This window comes from Carcharodon carcharias, chromosome 20 (assembly GCF_017639515.1).
Source record: "Carcharodon carcharias isolate sCarCar2 chromosome 20, sCarCar2.pri, whole genome shotgun sequence".
Classification (NCBI taxonomy): Eukaryota; Metazoa; Chordata; class Chondrichthyes; order Lamniformes; family Lamnidae; genus Carcharodon; species Carcharodon carcharias.
In genome coordinates, this window is record NC_054486.1 from 86765924 (window position 1) to 86785439 (window position 19516).

General features: G+C 38.0%; 1 protein-coding gene across 3 annotated transcripts in view; it reads right to left on the reverse strand.

Annotated features, from left to right (window-relative positions):
• Positions 1-389: 389 nt before the first annotated feature.
• Positions 390-19516, reverse strand: part of atxn3 (ataxin 3) — a 48394-nt gene continuing 29267 nt past the window's right edge. For all 3 annotated transcript variants that reach the window (XM_041214558.1, XM_041214560.1, XM_041214557.1), the window contains 3 exons: positions 9112-9241; positions 6843-6916; positions 390-3168 (listed from right to left, as the gene is read on the reverse strand). In XM_041214558.1, the coding sequence (XP_041070492.1) occupies positions 3077-3168; positions 6843-6916; positions 9112-9241 (296 nt within the window). In that variant the 3' untranslated portion in view covers positions 390-3076. The remainder of the gene's footprint in view (positions 3169-6842; positions 6917-9111; positions 9242-19516) is intronic.

Genomic DNA, 19516 nt, shown 5'->3' on the forward strand with positions numbered 1-19516 from the left:
TAAAAAAGTTAATGGGTGTGAGAAAACATTTTTCCAAACATTTCCATCTTAATTTAATATTCCTTTGGCTTGCTTAATGCTTGAAATAATTAGCTGGTTTGCAATGCCTTGTGCTGTCAATGAATATTTTTTTAAAATCTGGATTTCCCGGTTTTCTGTTACCTAATTCTATTTACAGCTGTACTGCAAATTGCCTCAGTACTCCATGCAGTTAAGATTCAGATGACTCATTATCTCTAAAAGACAGAACTGAGCATTTAACCAGCAAAAACGTGCACACATGCCATAAGTGTCTATCAATTTATTACGTCATCTCACTTCCTGAATGAACAGAAAATGACTCATTCAGTAGCTCACTCTGTAGCGTCAAATAAATACACACGCTCAGCTCCAAAAATGCAACTTTATTTGATACACAGCGACATGGATACTATTTTAGAGACCAACACATCTTATCTTCAGAATGCACACGCAAAAAGCGTTGCAAAGCACAATTAATCTTACTTGACGTCATCTGCCTCCTTGGCAACGTGAAACAAGATAGCAAGGGACTCTTGTTTCTTCCAACATTCTTTACTATATTAGATTCTTTTTAAATGAAGCTGAGTTAAAATTGCAATATTTGCTTCTGCAGGCAACTTTTAATACAGAGAAATTAAAATCCAGACTTCAGTAAATCCAATCAACATATAAGTACTGCAGCTGTTTCAGGAAACACTTAAAACATTGCCACATCTGTTAAAAAATAAAATAGCCAGAGATTATAGTAGTTTCAAATTATGCTATAGTTTGGTGGCAACACTTAAAAACACACAAAATTGCAAAAAGAGGCAAGTTCTGGTTTTCATTTTCTACTCAATGCTTTCTTCTCTTGAAAGCATTGACTACAACTGAGGTAAGGTTCTACAGGCATTAGTCCACCCTCTCATTCCTTATACAAGAGGCTACTGTTCCCATAAGCCTTGACACTTGATCACCAACAGGCTGTTCCTCCGCAGAGGCCAAGGAGCACTTGGCTTGATTTCTCCATGTTACTCTAGGTACAAGGAGGTCAATGATTATGCCTGCTGACAAACCAACTGAGATCAGGTAACTTTTTTGAGTCCAAGGACTGAATCTGGTCAAGATGCTATTTTACAGAATTTTCTAAGACAAATTTGTGTCTCTTGCTAGAAATGAAAGTACTAAGATTCCCGATGAATCAGTGGTTAAAGGTAGTGCATGATTTAGCACTCTGCCACAAAGCAGGCAATTCTCATGTTCTATTCCTGGTCTTTGCAATTCTAATTGAGATGAATCAATGTGCCAGCTACAATTGGCCCCTGTGTTCCCAGGCTAGGTGATAGAAGGCAGAAAGGGAAGGTGACGAAAATAAGTCTCATCTGGCCACTATCACAGGCTTCTGCTCAAAGAGCTGTGCTTCCTTCTGAGCAGATAATTCAGCTCAGCCATGATTCCACTGTGCCACCCTGCTGCCCACAACACACTCATGTTAGAATACCCTGCTGATATGCACTGTTTGGATCAGTGTGTGAAAAATACCACTTACAGCATGGTGCTGGAATGCTGCTGGTTACTGCAATACTTTGCTTCAGGTTAAGTCAAAACATTCGGGCAAAGGCAGACTAATGACGGAATGCAATAAAAATGCAGTCATTCTTTCCTCAAATTTGCACTGATTTTTTAATGCATTTTACAATTTTAAAAATTGTTCTTGAGATATGGGCAAAACGGTAAGGAACATTTGTATAATCACCCTAGTTGGGCTGAGGACATTAAGCGTCCATCACTTTCTCAAAGTTCATTAGAGAATTGGTTGGGTTTTTATGACAATCTAGCAACTTTCATGATCAATTTTACTTGGTAGAAGCCCACTTATTATCATATTTATTGAATGCAATTTCAAAACCTGCCATAATGGGATTGAATCCCTGACTGCTAGGTCCAGTACCATAACCACTAGGCTACTGTACCTACAGTATTATTCAGAAGGCCTAAATTTGAGCTTTGGACAAACAACCATTCTCATCTGCCAAAGTTTAAGACTTTCAGAGCATGCAGAAGAAAGGAAAAAGATTGCAACAGGTTATACTGTTTTACCTTGGTCCATACAAACACATGAACTTCATACAGACATTAATATGTAGTGTAAGCAACAAAAAATCTCAATACACAGCAATTTTGACTGTTTATATTATGCAATCAGGAATACAGCATACAATCAGTAAAATGCACACAGCTAGCATCTAGTCCTTTACATTTCCCAGCGAAAATCTTGATATGAAACCACATCTTTTTAAAAGACCGAGCTGACTTCACATTGATTATTCAAGTGCAGTTTTCTTTATCTCACGTAACTCCATTTTATATATTTATGTTCCCTGGTTTGATCTTCTCAAAGTGAAATCAATAGGTTAAATTGCAGATTCAAAGACTAAAAAAGGAATCTGCATGGTTCTGTACTACACATTAAACTCAACAGGTACTTTGTGTTAGAACAATTAAACAGCATTTAAATACCAAGACCAGGTCAACGTCCAAACAAAAATAGCTCTGCAAACTTGCAAGCGTCAAAAGAAACCCCACAAAGCTCAAGTGCTTGTTGCATACCATCTCCCTCGACATGCCCAAAGTTTAAAATGTACCTGATTTTGACACAGGCAACAGTTAAGGGATTTAAACAAGTATATTTTCAAAAAGTAAACACTTCAGTATTTTTGTCTTCTTAGGTCCCATCATTGTACAATTAAATCATAAAATGCCAAAAACACAAGATTTTTATGGGTGCAAAATCCTTCAAATCTCCCCTGTAATTTACTCAACTAAGTTGTGCATGAAGAGGGCTTTTCAGAAGGTAAGGTGCTACAACTGAGGACCAGAAACTGAAAATCTTGTAGTTTTATACCACAAATGATCCCATAGGACAACCACAAATGTTCTTTGCATCAAGAGTGAACATAACATTTGCTCTCTCTGAAAACATGTATATTTGTCTTTGTGGTTGAAGTACAAGGGGAATGTAGTACAAGTGAATCAGCAACGGGAATACAGTTATTGCTGGACATTCGTTTTCATATTAGCTTCCTTTCCCTTTTGAATTATCATTGGCATCAGCTTCTAGCGATTTCGACACATCTGCTTGAGGCAGTTCTTGTTCAGTCATGCTAGCTATTGATAGGGAAAAAGATCATTAGTTTTAAATATCACAACTTTCATAAGTCAATAAAGAAAGGGTGTTCTCATCTCTACCTTTAAAAGCCATTTCTTTAGCTTAATTTTTTAGCTTTTCTATGTCACTTGGTGTAGAGGAGGAAAGCAGTGAAGATGTCGCAGAAACTTGGGCGGGCTGTAGAGGGTCGGAACAAGATGAGATGCTCAAAAGGAGAAGAAAGTGCTAGAAGAGGAAGGGAATAGGCCAAGGTGTAATTTGCCACCAGGATGGTCTGGGCAGAACAAGTGGGGGAAGGTCCAAGGACCAGTTTCTCACCGAGATGTTTTCCTCCTCCAGTCTCTGTGCTGAGCAACTATGTATCCTATTCCAGCTTTATCTCAATTCATCATACGGTTTCTCTTCAGAGTTCACCACCCTCCATGTTAACTCGCCAACCCATATTCATGGCTGCCACCTTGACCATGCCATCTAAAGTGGCCTCACCACTTCCATCATATTAATCATAGCTAAGGCCATATTGATCACCACCTTGTATTGGTCTCCAACCACATCCTCATTCCACCTCCCAAACCCACTTCCTTCTACATCCTCCCCAGAATAAACATGTCACTTACAACTGCACTTTCAAAATCCCAGCTGTCGAGCTTTGGCCCTCCATTCGCCACAACATTACTGCAGCTACTGATCTGCTCAGCTACACACTCACCTACACCTTCGATGTCCTAGTCCAAATTAAAACTATTACACTCTCTCACCCTGGCCAGTTCCCCTGCTGCGGTCCACATTTCCGTTATTTTAAGAACAAGAGATACAGCATACAATTGGTTTAACTATTCACTACCAGATCTGGCTGGACCACATAAAACACGACTGAGTCCTGCTCTTGTTTGCCAAACCACTGATTCTTCCAGGATTATCTTGGAATGCAAAGATATTCCCTGGCTTCTTTCCCCCATTGCAAACCGTCTTCCGAAACTGCTTTCTCATCACCTGCACCCTCACCTGAACAAGTGCAAGGAGCTTATGGACTTCTTTGTCACTAAGATTGAGACCAGCTAATTAGCTACTTCTGCCTCCCTTTCATTAGCCCACCTGGTCAAACTTCTAAGGTTCAATCGTGTCATAGCTCTAAGCTTGCAACTTCCTCTCCCATCTCCTCTCATACCCTCTCTGAGCTCATCTTGTCCATGGGAACCAGGTCCCATTCTCTTGTCCCAATTCCCACTAAACTGCTGAGCAACCAATTTCCCCTTCATGACTCTCGTTAGCTGATATTGTTAATAGTTAATTCTCCTCAGGGACTATCTCCCTCTCCTTCTCCAGTACAGGGAGATATGGGTGTTTTGGTACGCGAATCACAAAAAGTTGGTATGGAGATGTAGCAATTGATTGGGAAGGCAAATGGAATGTTGGTGTTTATTGCAAGAGGAATTGGATATAAAAGTAGGGATGTTTTAATACAGTTGTACAAGGCATTGGTGAGACCACATCTGGAGTACTGTGTGCAGTTTGGTCCCCTTACTTAAGAAAGGATATAATTGCATTAGTAGTTCAGAAAAGGTTCACTCAACCGATTCCTGGGACGAAGGGGTTATCTTACGAGGAAAGATTGAGCAGGTTGGACCTAGACCTAGTGGGGTTTAAAAAAATGAGAATTTTTATCTTATTGAAACATATAAGATCCTGGGGGGGGCGGGGGGGGCGCGGCTTGACAGGGTTAATGCTGAGAGTGTGTGAGAGTCTAGAACCAGGGGACACAGTTTAAAAATTAGGGGTTTCCCATGTAAGACTGAGGTAAGGAGAATTTTTTTTCTCTTGAGGGTTGTTGTCTGTGGAATTTTCTTCCCCGGAGAACAGTGGAGGCAGAGTTAGATAGATTCTTGATCGACAAGAGAGTCAAGGATTATGGAAGGGTAGGCAAGAAAATGGAGTTGAAGTCACCATCAGATCAACCATAGCCTAATCGAATGACACTGCAGGCTTGAGGGGCTGAATGGCCTACTCCTAGTTCTTGTGTTATCATCTACTGTCATCATCCCTCTCCTCATATGAAACAACCCTGGACTCTGTCCATTTTGCAAACTACTGTACCATCTCCAACCTCCCTTTCCTCTCAAAAGTCCTTGAACGTGTGGTCTCCTCCCAAATGCATGCCCCATTTTCCCTAAAACACCACATCTGAATACCTTCAATCAGGTGTTTGCCCTACCAAAATTCCAAACAGTCTTATCAAAGTCACAAATGACATTCTACATGACTGTGGCAAAGGTAAACTTTTTCCCCTCATCCTTCTCGACTCTCTGCAGTCTTTTGACATGGTTTACACTCCTCCTCCAAAGCCTCTCCACTGTAGTCCAGCTGGCAGGTTCCATTCTCATCTCATAATTGTCACCAGAGTATCACCTGTAATGGCTTTCCTTCACGCTCCTGCACTGTTACCTCTGGTGTGCCCCAAAGATCTATCCTTGGTCTCCTCCTATTTCTCATCTATATGCTGCCCTGTGGTGACAGAATCTAAAAAGTGTCAGTTTCCATCTGTAAGCAGATGACACCCAGCTTTCCCTCACCACTTCTCTTGAGCAATCCGCTGTCTTTAAATTGTCAGACTGCTTGAACAAATATTTCCTCCAACGAAATATTGAGAAGACCAAAGCCATCATCATTGATTCTTGCCACAAACTCAATTTCCTAGTTACTGACTTTATCACTCTCAATGATAGAGAGTTATAGCCTTAGAGAGACTGACTTGATCTAAGGCTGAACAAGACTGTCACACTTGACACCAAGATGACACCACATATAACCTGTACTGCCCATTTTCACCTCCATGACTTCAACCTACTTTGCCCTTGCCTCAGGTTGTCTGGCACTGAAACCCTAACCCATGCCTTCATTACCACTAGACTCGACTATTCTCACAGTCTCCTGGCTGGCCTCCCACGTTCTAGCCTTCATAAACTTGAGGTTATCCAAAACTTTGTTGCCTGTGTCTAAACTTGCACTAAGTCCTGTTGCCCTATCACTCCTGTGCTCGCTGACCAACACTGGCTCCCAGTTAAGCAAACCCATAATTTTAAAATTCTCATCCATGTTTTCAAATCTCTCCATAGCCTTGCTCCTCCAAATCTCTGTAGTCTCCTCCAGCCCCACAGCCTCGAGACAGCTCCACTCCCCTAATTCTGGCCTCTCACGTTTCTGTGATTTTCATTGCTTCAAAGGCTCTGGGATTCCATCCCCAAACACCTCTGCTTTTTTTCTTTGAGATGCTCTGTTAAACCTAGCTCTGACCAAGCGTTTGGTCCTCCCTCTTAATATCTTGTTACGTGGCTCAGTGTCAAATTTTATTCTATGTTCCTGTCATGCGCCTTGGGACTCTTATATGTTAAAAGGTGTTACAAAAAAATACAAGTTGTTATTGCTTGTGATATTAGTAGTATATAGTACATACTATCAATATCAACTTCATTGATGCTTTATGGAAAAACTGAAATTATAAAGCTACATCTTGGCTTCTCAGGAATTCTTTATGATCTAATTCTTATATGCAGGATTTTATTAACAAGGATCACAAACTTTACAAAAACGAAGCTTAATAGTAAGACAGCATATAAGGAACGTATTTTTACATTGTATTGTTTATTCAATAGGATTAACAGATCAGGAAACATACCTGAATTGGTCTTCCGAGTTGCAGAGCTTTGTTTTCCTGGTTGATCTGAAATTTCTGGTTGCACTTGTTGCTTTCTGGTGGGAACAAAAATGTATGCATTGTATAATATGCCTAGCACTGAGTAGTTTCACTGCTTGTCCTGTGTATAGCCAGGCATTCCCTACTGGGTTAAATTAATTGTCAACAACAACAATTAATATCTTAAATGCAAGAAGTGATATATGTAAATGCCGGAAAACAAAACAAAACTTTAAATAATTTTAACTCTTAAGGAGTGTCATGATTTATTTGAGGATATTTATCTTTTACATCTGAACTCTGCAAAAGTAGGCTATTGGGGAAGTTTTGACACTGGAATAAGTGCATACTTTTTTGCACAGGGCTTTTAATCTATTGGGTTCACTAGATTATCATAGTCAATTTATTTATGGAGCCTGGATTCTATTCAAGTCAAACTGATGAAATGACTATCTCCCCCCCCTCTGTTGCCTGTCAGGACCAGCTCCTCACAGATGTGGGTTAATAGCACAAAAATGCTCTTAAATTGGCATTCATTGGAAATTTTCAGAGATGTTACATTTTGTTATATTTGTTCGTGTGACGTGAGCATTGCTGGCAAGGTCAGCATTTGTTGCCCATCTCTGATTGCCCACTTAAATGGCGGTGAGCTGCCTTCTTTAACCATTGTAGTCCATCTGGTGTAGGTATGTCCACAGTGCTGTTAGGGAGGGAGTTCCAGGATTTCGACTCAGAATTCCACTGCACTCCTGACTTGTACCTTGTAAATGGTGGACAGCTTTGGGGAGTCTCACCACAGGATTCCCAGCATCTAACCTGATCTTGTAGCCACAATATTTATAAGACCGCTCCGGTAAAGTTTCTGGTGAATGGTAACCCCCAGGGTGTTGATAATGGGGGATTCAGCGATGGTAATGCTGTTGAACATCAAGGACAGATGGTTAGATTCTCCCTTGTTGGAGATGGTTATTGCCTGACACTTGAGTGGCACAAATGTTACTTGCCACTTGTCAGCCAAAGCCTGAATATTGATCAAGTCTTGCTGCATATAAGAATAAATGGATAAAGAGGTTTAAGGATGTAAATATAGAAGTCTTTAAAGCACACTGACAAGTGCAAAAGTGATGAAAAGGGCCAATAGGATGTCAGGCTTCTCCACAAGAAGTGTAAAATGTAAAAGGTATGAAATAATACTTCATTGATTCACTTTCATCTGGAATAGTGTGGTCAGTTTTTGGCATCCAATCTTAAAATAAACTGAGCTTGAAAGGAACCCAGCAAACAATTAACCCCAGATATCATCCTGTGAAAGGACTTAGCTGTGAGAGATTAGATAATGGATAATATTCTTTGGCAATGAGGAAGTTAAGGGGTCACCCAGTTGAATAATTTAAAATATTAAAGGGAATACATAACAAGGTCTTTGAATTCAAGGTCTTTGACTTAAAAGCCAATCCAGGAAACATTCCTTTATAGAGGAACTATATGACTGTGAAGCCAAAAATAGCTATAGATGCAAAATCAATTAAGGGTTGAAAATGGATGTGGGTAATTATTTTGGAAGGTGATGTATTAAGAAATATGTAATTGGAAATGAAATAGTAGAACGGACAAAGTGTCAGAACAAGCACAATCTTAACCTTGATCGTATGTAATTTCACTCAGATTTCTCAGAGAAATTCAAACTTGTAAAAGCATGCCAAAAGCAAAATACCGTAGATGCTGGATGGAAATCTGAAATAAAAACAGAAAATGCTGCTTATACTCAGCAAGTCAGGCAGCAGCTGTGAAAGTGAAATATTAACTCTTTCCACAGATGTTGCCTGACCTGCTGAGTATTCCCAGTAATTTCTGTTTTTATTTGTAAAAGTATTGTCTGTTCTTTTCAGACTGGGGCTAAGAAATGGCTGAGGCTAGAGTAAAGAGATAGGGAGCAAGCAAACTATCTCACACTGTAGCTGACAGTATGTATCTGATTGGCAAGTGCTCAATACTGACACCGATGACTCAAACAGAATTCCCATTTCTCACTTCATCATTTCTTGTTTCAATGAACACAAAAGTTATTCAAAATAAAAACATGTACAAATGCAATTTTAAACAATGCTGAAAAAACTTCAGAAAAACTGACTTATATTAATACTGTGAAAAGTGTAAATAAACGTGGTCCTCAAAAGGGTCAAAGTCACACATATTCTACCATGGACCTTAAACCAAGTTTTGGAGCAGTACATATCTATGGTCTACTTGCCTCTCAAAGTATGCTTGTCTACGTCTTCGTAGCTCCTCTGCTGTAGGAGTTTCAGTTTGATTTGTCCTTGAAGATTGTGCAACATTCTGAGATGAAGTCACTTCTGAATTTTCTGTCCCTTGTCCAAAACCTAGAGATTCATTAATAAGATTACATTATTAAAACAGCATCAATTCAAATGCTTAAAATGCTATATTTCAATTACGACGTATGAGAATCAACAAAACCTTCAAAAGTGTTTAATTTTCTTAATTCTGTTCAATGTCATTTAAGCCGTTCTCTACCTCTTTAGGTCCCTATGCAACATAGGGTGGCTACATGGCTTGTGCCAACATTTCTGCTATTATCATGACACATGACTGGGTGAGCAGATCGAACTATTCCTCCCGTTTGTAGTTAAAAAATATTGTACCTCACATCCATTAATCATGTATGGGCATGTTGAAAATCATGGTACAAAGTTTACCACTGTATGGCACAACATACTGGTAAACTCATGTGATATGACGCCAGTGCTTTTCTAAGAAGGTTACAGCAATCAAGATTAGGAGCCTCAGTGGTCATACTAGACTCCTGATACTTTTGTATCTGATTAACAAGGGTTAAAATGATAACTTAAATGACAGTAATGGTGAAACAACAGAATTCTATAATCAGGATATATGTGATGTCTAGTCGCTGCATGGAGTGGCAGGGTTCTTATTTCACATGTTACAAAGATTATCTTTGCTAGTCTGTATACAAAAAGATACATCCACCCTGTCTTTTTACCCTTTCTTCATATATGTAGTGACTGAACTCAGTATTCATGCACTAGACTGACAGGAAATGTCAAACGTTGGGGGGGGGGGGGGGCATCACAGTCAAATCTGAATCTGTACTCAACCAATATTCACAAACATGCACTTCCAGAAGGGGTGACTGTATTGTGACTTGATTGCTTTCCCTCCTTCCTAGCTTTTCAGCAATTAACTGCTGCCCCAGCTCACATCAGGTAACTAAGTGACTGACCGAAACTGGAACCTTCTTGGTCTGAGCAGTTCAGTTGCACACAACATGACATTTACCCAATGAGCAATCAAGGAATTAAAAATTGTAATAGTCAAAAATTACTAGAGTATAATCCACAAAATTAAAAGGGGTCCCCACTAAGGGATGAGAAATATATGCATTTTCAATAATGAGGTGCTAACACATGTACAATTGTCACATTTGGAAAATAAGTCCCGTTTTAAGTGGAGAAAATCTCAACTCAATGGAATGCCTGATTAACACCCTTCAAAAGCAAAATCCACTTTCTGCTGTGGAATACAAAAGCTAGACCATTTCTACATACAGTTTAAATTTACATTGTAATTCCATTCATTCCCATGACTTGTTCCACATAGAAACCCCAATTTACATTGAGTCAAACAGCAAACTAATACATTTTAGTGGATGGTTTCCTAATGATAAATAGTTCCAATAAAAAGGCCTTCATGTGAAACATTAACTTTTCTTGTCTCTTTAAAATGCTGATTAATCTATGCATTTCCAATTTGTTTTTCACAATTTCAGCACTTATACTTTTGTTCCCCAATCACTTGTATAATTTATGGAATCAGGTCGAGATAGGCTGTTCTGTGTTCATGACAAAGTAATTAAGAACCTATAGAAATGTGAAATAAGGCCTGTTGGCCCATCTGACTTACCCTGTTATTCAGGATCATTTTCATCTCCTTCTAGAACCCGTTGTTTATATCATGCCACTCAGATCATTAAATACCCTCCTCTGATGACAGTCATTAGTCTAATTAACATAGTTCATCAACATGCATTCCCTGACCATATAGTCCACTTCCTAAACTATAAGTCTAACTTGTTTTTTTGCTAAACCTTTCTTCTGCCAGTTCTGAAACATTTGAATTGAAAACAAATTATTTAGATGTACAACAGAGTTCTATTCCAAAACACTTCATACTGTCATTGGTTATATAACATTGCTTGTCAAACTTCATTCAATAACAAGCAGACTCCCTGGATTGCATTTGCACATCAGCATATCATAAAGCTAACTTAATTTTATAATTCGAAAGTTGTAGTAAAGTAGAATTGTAACCTCAACCATGAGGAAACTGAACAAAAACTGTACATGTTCTAAATTTTGCTTCCAGCAGGTTGCCCATCCTTTCAGTCACAAACCTTGCATGCCACAGAAGCTCAAATTGGGAAAGGGCAGGAAATTAGCATTAAAAAAGTGACAAAAACCAGAAATTGTAGAGATAAAAGAAAACATCTGGAACTTAGTGAAGGAGACATTTGGGGGCACCAGATGCCTGTTTGGCCCATTAAGCCTTGTTGCTTTGTTAATGGGGTAAATGACAGGAAATAGGCTGTGATAAAAATCTGAATTGATGAATCAGGCAATGACCATGGAAGGACTCATTAGAAACCAACAAAGATGCTGCTGGGCGCAACTAGAGTAAAGGAATTGAGCTGCAAGGTTCCAGCATTTATACTCAAGCACACAAGGCTACAATCTTTCGGTTTCTCCCATTTTGCTCGGGGTTGCCACAATGCTGGTTGATCACCCTTCTCCTTATAAGGCTACATTGACCAATGCTAACAGTCGGCCTGCACTGCAATTTGTGGGCAAAATGTGTCATTGAAAGAGGAACAAATAAACAGGTTTCAGTTTTTGTCACTTTGAAACTATACCTTCTGCTTTCCTTTGCCTGGTTTTTCACAACAGAATTCTACACAGCAGAACCCTAATCAAATTTGTTAAGATTTCACTCCTTTAGTCATTTTCCAATGAGAGTAAATCGAGTTCTAATGGTATCTCCTCATATTTCAATGATGAAAAGCCAGAACAATTCCTGTTTCTAAGAAATTTATTACCTGTTTTTTCTGTAGTGCAGTAACCAAATACTAGATACTTTGCGTGTAAGGTTTTACCAATACTTTATACAGTGTAAGTATAATTTTCTTGAATGTATTGTGCTGGTCCATTTGTACTGTCTTTGCCTTGCAATTTCTCATAAGATCATAAGAAATAGAAGGAATAGGCCATTCGGCCCCTCAAGCCTGCTCCACCATTCTATTTGATCATGGCCTTAACTCACTGTCCTGTCTGCCAGCCTTCATTCTTGACACCCTTGTTAATTAAAAATCTAACTTAGCCTTGAATACATTCAATGACCCAGCCTTCACTGCTTTCTGGGGAAGAGAATTCCGAAGTCTAATGACCCTCAAGTGTAAAAATTCCTCCACATCTCAGTCATGAATGGGAGACGCCTTGTTTTGAAACTGTGACCCTAGTTCTATACTCCCTGACAAGCAGAAACATCCTCCCAACATCCACCCTGCCAAGTCTCTTCAGAATCTTATATGTTTCATGCTACCTTTTTGTGATTCATGTACCAGGACACCCAGATCCCTCTATACCACAGATTTCTGCAGTCTCTCTCCAATTAAACAATATTTTGCTTTTCAATTCTTCCTGCCAAAGTGGGCAAGCTCAAATTTTCCTATACAACTTGCTATCCTACCCATCTTTGTGTCATCAGCAAATTCAGCTACCATATGCTCAGTCCTTTCATCCGAGTTATTAATATAGATTGTAAGTAGTTGAAGCCTCAGCACTGATCCCTGTGACATTCCACTAGTTACAGTTTGCCAATCCAAAAGTGACCATTTATCCTGACTCCCTTCCTCCTGTTAGCTAACCAATCCTCTAATCATGCCAATGTATTACCCCCCAATACCATGAGCTCTTATGTTTTGTAGTAACCTTTAATATAGCACCTTATTGAATGTCTTTTGAAAATCTAAATACACATCTGCTGGTTCCCCATGATCTGCTTGGCTTGTTACATCCTCAAAGAACTTCAATAAATTAGTCAAACATGGTTTTCCTTTCACAAAACCATGATGACTCTGCCTGATTTTCTAAATGTCCTGCCATTACCTCCTTAATAATGGATTCAAGCATTTTCCAATTGACAGATGTTACGCTAATTTGCCTATATAGTTTCCTGCTTTCTTTGTCCCTCGTTTCTTGAATAGTGTTGTTACATTTGCAGTTTTCCAATCTGCTGGGACCATTCCAGAATCTACAAAATTTTGGAAGATTACAATGAATGCATCCATTATCTCTGCAGGCACCTCTTTTAGGATGCAGGCCATCAGGCCCAAAGGGCTTCAGTCCCATTAATGATCATTTTAAGTTACTCCCTCTCTTTTCTTCTTGATTTTCAACTCATCTTGGGATGCTGTTTGTGTTTTCTACTGTGAAGACTGATACAAAGTACCTGTTTAACACTTCCGCCATTTTCTTGATTCCCCAGTATTAATTCCCAGGTCTCACCCTCTAAGAGATCAACACTCACCTTAGTTACTTTCCTTTTTATATACTTGTCAAAATTCTGTTTTTATATTATTAGCTAGCTTTCTCTCACACTCTAAAGTCTTTGTCCTTTATTTTAGTCATTCTTTGCTGGTTTCTAAATTTGTCCAATCTTCTGACCTACCACTAATTTTCACAGTATTGTGTTTTCTTTCAATTTAATACTATCTTTAACTTCCTTAGTTAGCCATGAATGGTTAGTCCTTTTCATAGAGTTCTTCTTTCTTAATGAAATATACCTTTGAGAGTTATGAAATATCTCCTTAAATATCTGCTCCATCATCCTACCTTTTAACCAATTTCCCAGTCTACTTTAGCTAACTGTCTTTATAGCCATGTAATTGCCTTTATTTAAGCTCAAGGCACAGACCCACGTTTCTTACCCTCAAACTGAATGTGAAATTCTTTCATGTTATGATCACTGTTGACTGGAGGATCCTTTACTATGATCCTTTACCATTACTATTTCTCCTTTACGATGTCCAAGTATCTTGTCAACCTTCATTCTGTGCTCCGTCTACTGAACAATAAACTGTTTATGTTTGCATACTCAGCCATGTCAGCATCAATATTTATTTCCCAATGTTAAATTTCCTCTGCCCCTTTACTAAGCTTTTACATAACATCCTGAGAACAGCAGCCTTCTTTGGAATGGCTAACTTTGAGACAACTTGGAAATGCAGACTTTCACTTAAAAAGTACTCTAAAAGCTCAAATAAATACTCTAAACAGCAATAGGTATCCCAACTCATTCTTACTGGATTCCATTATTTGCATGAGCTCAGAAGAACCACTGTGAAGTCTAGTATTGGTTGCACTGCAATAATACAATTTTCCAGGTTAGCTAGAAAGTTACTGCACCGATTAGTAACTGACATTTTAGGTGTGCAGAACACAAACTTGCACGAGGATGGGTAGGGCACCTGATTCGCATCATTATCATGAATAGATGTTCCCTATTGCCCATTTAAATGTTTATCTAATGCACAAACTTTTCCAAAACCTCAAAAGCTTTCAGTTCAGCTAAGTAACTTGTGAGCAAACTTTTCAAATGTTTTCTAAATGCCAAAATATAGAATAGTAAACCTCTTACACAATTAGCAATATAATGACCAAAAATGGTTCAAGGTGTACAATTTTCTTTCTATAAACCCAGTTTTCACTCTTGCTAAATACGTAGAATATTTTGGAATCAATGTTTGGTTTTTCCAATTCATTCAGTACAGTTGCATTGTCTGAGTTTTGCAATTTTCCATTATAGTATCCCTTACATTCACTTAAATCAAAATGTATTTGAGATCCAGAATTGTTGGATTTCATTTTAGGCTATGGGCTACCATTTGCATCTTAATTATCATTTATGAGATAACTCGCTTCCTTTAATAAACTCTGTGGCACCAACTAATATAACAAAAAAAAGCTGATTCCAGTGAATCTTCAAATATTCCAATACCTCATCGACCATTTCATCGCTGACCACTATTTTCTCCACCACCTCAGATGCATCCGCTGTCATTTGTTACTCAATTGGGAATATTAGCAACATCTTCCAGGGAAAACCACTGTGAAAAATAATTTTAGAATTCAACCTTACTATCATAACCCTCTCATCTGTAAGCATTACTTAAAGTGTCTACAGTATTATGGCCAAAAACAATTCTAAAATGTTACTTCACTATTACAGGATTGCACTACAACCTTAACTGCAGATTTTAACCCACAATTGTTTAAAAAAGTGGACTCTTTTGTACATCTACATCCCTTTTTCAGGTTCTTTTTCAGAACTTCCCACAGGCCACTTAAATGGCAATAAGACAAACATCATGCCCCAAAGTAATGAAAACAAACCAGTCACAAATTACAAAATGAAGTAATTTTTAAAAATGTAAAACATTTAATCTACCTTTTATTATAATGGAGAATAATCTGTACTTTATGAAGAGCCAAAACAGCATCTGATAATTTAAATACCAAAATGACTCAAGACATTTTATTCTCTACTTCATTACTCCAATGGTTATCCATAGCATAAAACAAGCCTCCCTGCAGCACCCACCACTCACCTGTCACTCTTAATGTATTACCAAACTTAAGAACTCTTCCAGTTTACCACCACATAGTAATTTATTTATGATCGTCTCAACACACCAAATGAAAAAGGTAACCAGAGAAAACTAAGCCTATAATGGGCTTATAATGTAATCGACCCACACTATCAGGGGTCCCCAGGGAAATCTGACAACAAAATTAGACTCCCTAGATTTCAATTATAAAACAAATGTTTTTGTTTTAATTCAAATGGGAAAAAAACATGTTAGTAAATAACACTGCCTGTTAATCTACAGAGTCTATTTTTTTGAGTAATAATTCAATTTCCCATGGCATTGCATGTTGGGTGTAAAATAACATGGTCACCCTCAGACAGGTTTCTGCTGTACGTGTGTAGTTATTTCTCTCACTCACTCCTTTCATTTTTTTCTCTATGCTTTTCTTCCCCTTAAATCTTGCTTTTGTTTCCCTGATATTATCTTCTCCTCTGTTTTCTTCTTCTTTCCTTTCAGATGGAATGGAGAGGAGAGAGAAAGCTGCTAACAGCTGAAGGATGCAGGTGGCTGATGAGTAAAATGCAGTTCTCGGCACCCCCATTCCCAAGCCATCCCCAAATCAATCATGCCCTTCAAACCTGTCCAGCTATTCAATCAGATCATGGATCATCTATACCTTAACTCAATTTTAAATGCCTTTTCTCTATATGCCTCAATATCTTTACCTCACAAAAATCTAATGATCAGAGTTTTCAAAATTTCAATTGACCCAACAACCAAAACCTTTTGGGGGAAAGTGAGTTCCAGATTTTCACTACCCTTTGTGTGGATATTGCGGTATGATTTTCCTCCTAAACGGGCTGGCTCTAATTTTAAGATCATTCTCTCTTGTTTTCAATTTCCCCACCAAGATAAATTAGGTTTTTTGTAGCTATCCTATTGAACCCCTTAATTGTTTTAAGTTCCTTGATTAGATCACCCCTCAACTTCTAAACTCAAGGGGTTATAAACTACATTTATGCAATTTGTTTCTATTGTTTCTATCGAAGTGGATAACGTCATGCTTCACCACATTGAACTCCACCTGCCATAGTTTTGCCCGCTCATTTAAGCTGTCCTGATTCCATCTACAGAACTTTGTAACTTACTGTTCTCCCATCTACATAAACCTACTGTACCACCTAACAGTCTTTGCAACTCTTGTTTCCTGCAGACAAGTCATAGCATATGTGGTGAAAATACATGGTTCACATACAGATCTCTGGGGAGCACCACTTGTCATATCCTGCCAATCAGCGAACAAACCTTTTATCTCTACTTTGTCTCATATCTTCCCAACCAGTTATCAAATCATGTCACCCCCTTACCTACAACTCCTTGCACTTTCAGTTTGTTAATCTGCATCAAATGTCAAGTAGAAACAGAAAAAGATAACATTTCAGATTGTTGATCTGTTGTCAGAAGGTCATCCACCCGAAACATTCTTTGTTTCTCTCTCCACAGATGGTGCCTGACCTGCTGAGTGTTTCCAGCATTTTCTGTTATTTCAGATTTTCAGCATTTTGTTTTTGTACTCTTATCAAGGGCCATCTGGTGGTCCACACAGACACCATTCACAGACAGTACCCCCCCTATCCACAACGCTAGTGGCTTCCTCAAAAAAAAGTAACTGGATTAGCCAAACATAACCTACCCTTCATAAATCCATGCTGACTCTCTGATCAACTCAGACTTGTCCAAATGCTCAGCCATTCTGTCTCTGATGATAGATTCCAATAACTTCTCCACAACTGATATTAAATTGATGGGTCTATAATTACATGGTTTCTCCCTCCTGCCTGGGAAATTCTGTGGTCTTGAAATAAAAACTTTATGGAATGCATTAAAGGAAAATTCAATGGATAAATTTAATCGTGTTAATGTACAATATAATTTTATACTTTGTTTAAACCCTTATTTTACGCTTCAGAAATTTCATCACTGATCAAAAAAATTCAGAAAATTGAGTAATTTGTGAAAATTCATTGGTCAGATTCCACAATCACAGCATGATATGCTCCAACTATTTAATATCATCTATTGTGTGTCATACAATGGGGACCTGAAAAGGCCTATCATATCGCCATATATAAAGGTAATAGGTACTGCAAGCCCTTAAAAATTTTCAACGAAAAGCAGGTCCCATGCACTGAATGTATAATAGAAAGCACTACTTTTCTACTCAGTTTTTCTATGTTATGCCCTTCAGTGCTGCTGATTGCTACAAGGTGTTTAAGAGTGGGCTAGAGTCACTGGCATCACGAGTTTGTCTTGTAGCAAAGCACCTGTTTTCCACGGATAACGGTTAGTAACATGTTGTGACATTATATGCTACAGCTCCAAAGCTCCATTTTTTAAATATTTAAATGGGCCGTTGCATATTTAAATGAAAAGACTAATTTTTAATCAGTGGTTTATAAGAGAATGCTTTCTTGTCAAATTTATGGAGTGAAATTTTGAAAAAATTGCAGAATAGCATAATTAACTTCCTTTAGTTATAAGGAAAGACTAGAGAAATTAAGGCCTTTTTCATTAGAACAGGCAAGGCTAGGAGGAGATCTGACATACACATTCAACTTTGAGAAGTTTTGATAAGGGAAAAATAACTGGAGAAAGGGAAATTAAGATCACCAACAAAAAGATGAAGGAAGAAGTTAGAGGCTTTTACTTAAAGTTCAAAGTCGCTTTAATATGCAGTGCCTTAAATTGAAAAAGAGTGGCAGAAACAGGACATATAATGATTTTTAAAAAGGGAAGCAGATAAATGTGAAAAAGGAACATTTACAATGATATGGGGGAATGGGGATGAAGTCGATAGCTATTTGAGAGCCAGATGTAATTGGCAAATAGCATCCTTTTGTGCCGCACAATTCTTTAATTCTATTGCCCGATTAACACATTCACTGGAAGAAACCCCTGACAGTCCAATTATGTTTGTGGATTGATAATAGAAGTATGTCAAAACAGAAATTTCACTATGTTACTTATCAGCATTCAACTAGATATCTAATTATGTTTTACAATTATAGATTATTCCTAATGGGACCAATTTGAGACATACCGCACTGATTTCCCAAACAGGTTGATTTCATTGTGTTAATCTGGAAAAATTTTCTTTTATAGACATAACTACACTTCAGTGTGACTGATGAAAACTACTTTATTCTACTTTAAAAAAAATGTAAATCTCTGCAGTTAGCTTAGATTTTTTAAAACTACAAACAAAGATAAACATAAAAACAAAGTTTTCATGTTTTATTTCTGAATCAGTTATAGAACAGAACAGTAATGAAACCTCTCTCCCTTTCGAGACTGTATGTACATACGGTATACAGTACAGCTTTGCTCTCTTTCCAGCCATGCAGGGATGTGAAGACTATCACCTTCTTTTGTACATTTCTGTGTCAAAGGATAAAAACTATTTTAATCTACTGCCAGTCCAAATAACACATATAGTAACTGCAGAAATATAGCACCATAAAACTTATTCTCGTTGAAAATGAAAGAAAACAGAACAGTAGGGCACATAGTGATTTACTATTTATCTTGCTTTTCACAGAAAGGGCATCAAAATCATTTAGACTAATATGAGGAGATGTCGAAGGCGAATTGAAGCAGATGGAAAAATAGAGCAAAACATTAATGCTCCACATACTCTGGCTGTTGTGGGCTGAGCATTTCAAACTAAAACAAAAAATAAAAATGAGAAAAAGACACTTGTATTTAAACCACCTCTCATGATCTCAGGACATCCCAAAGCACCTTACAGACAATGATGCAGTTTGAAGTGTAGTCACTGTTGTAATATAGGAAACATGAAACCAATTTTGCACATAGTAAGTTCCCACAAACAGCAATAAAATAAATGACCAGATTATCTGTATTAGGTGATGGTTGAAGGATAAAAACTGGCCAAAATACTGGGTGAACTCCT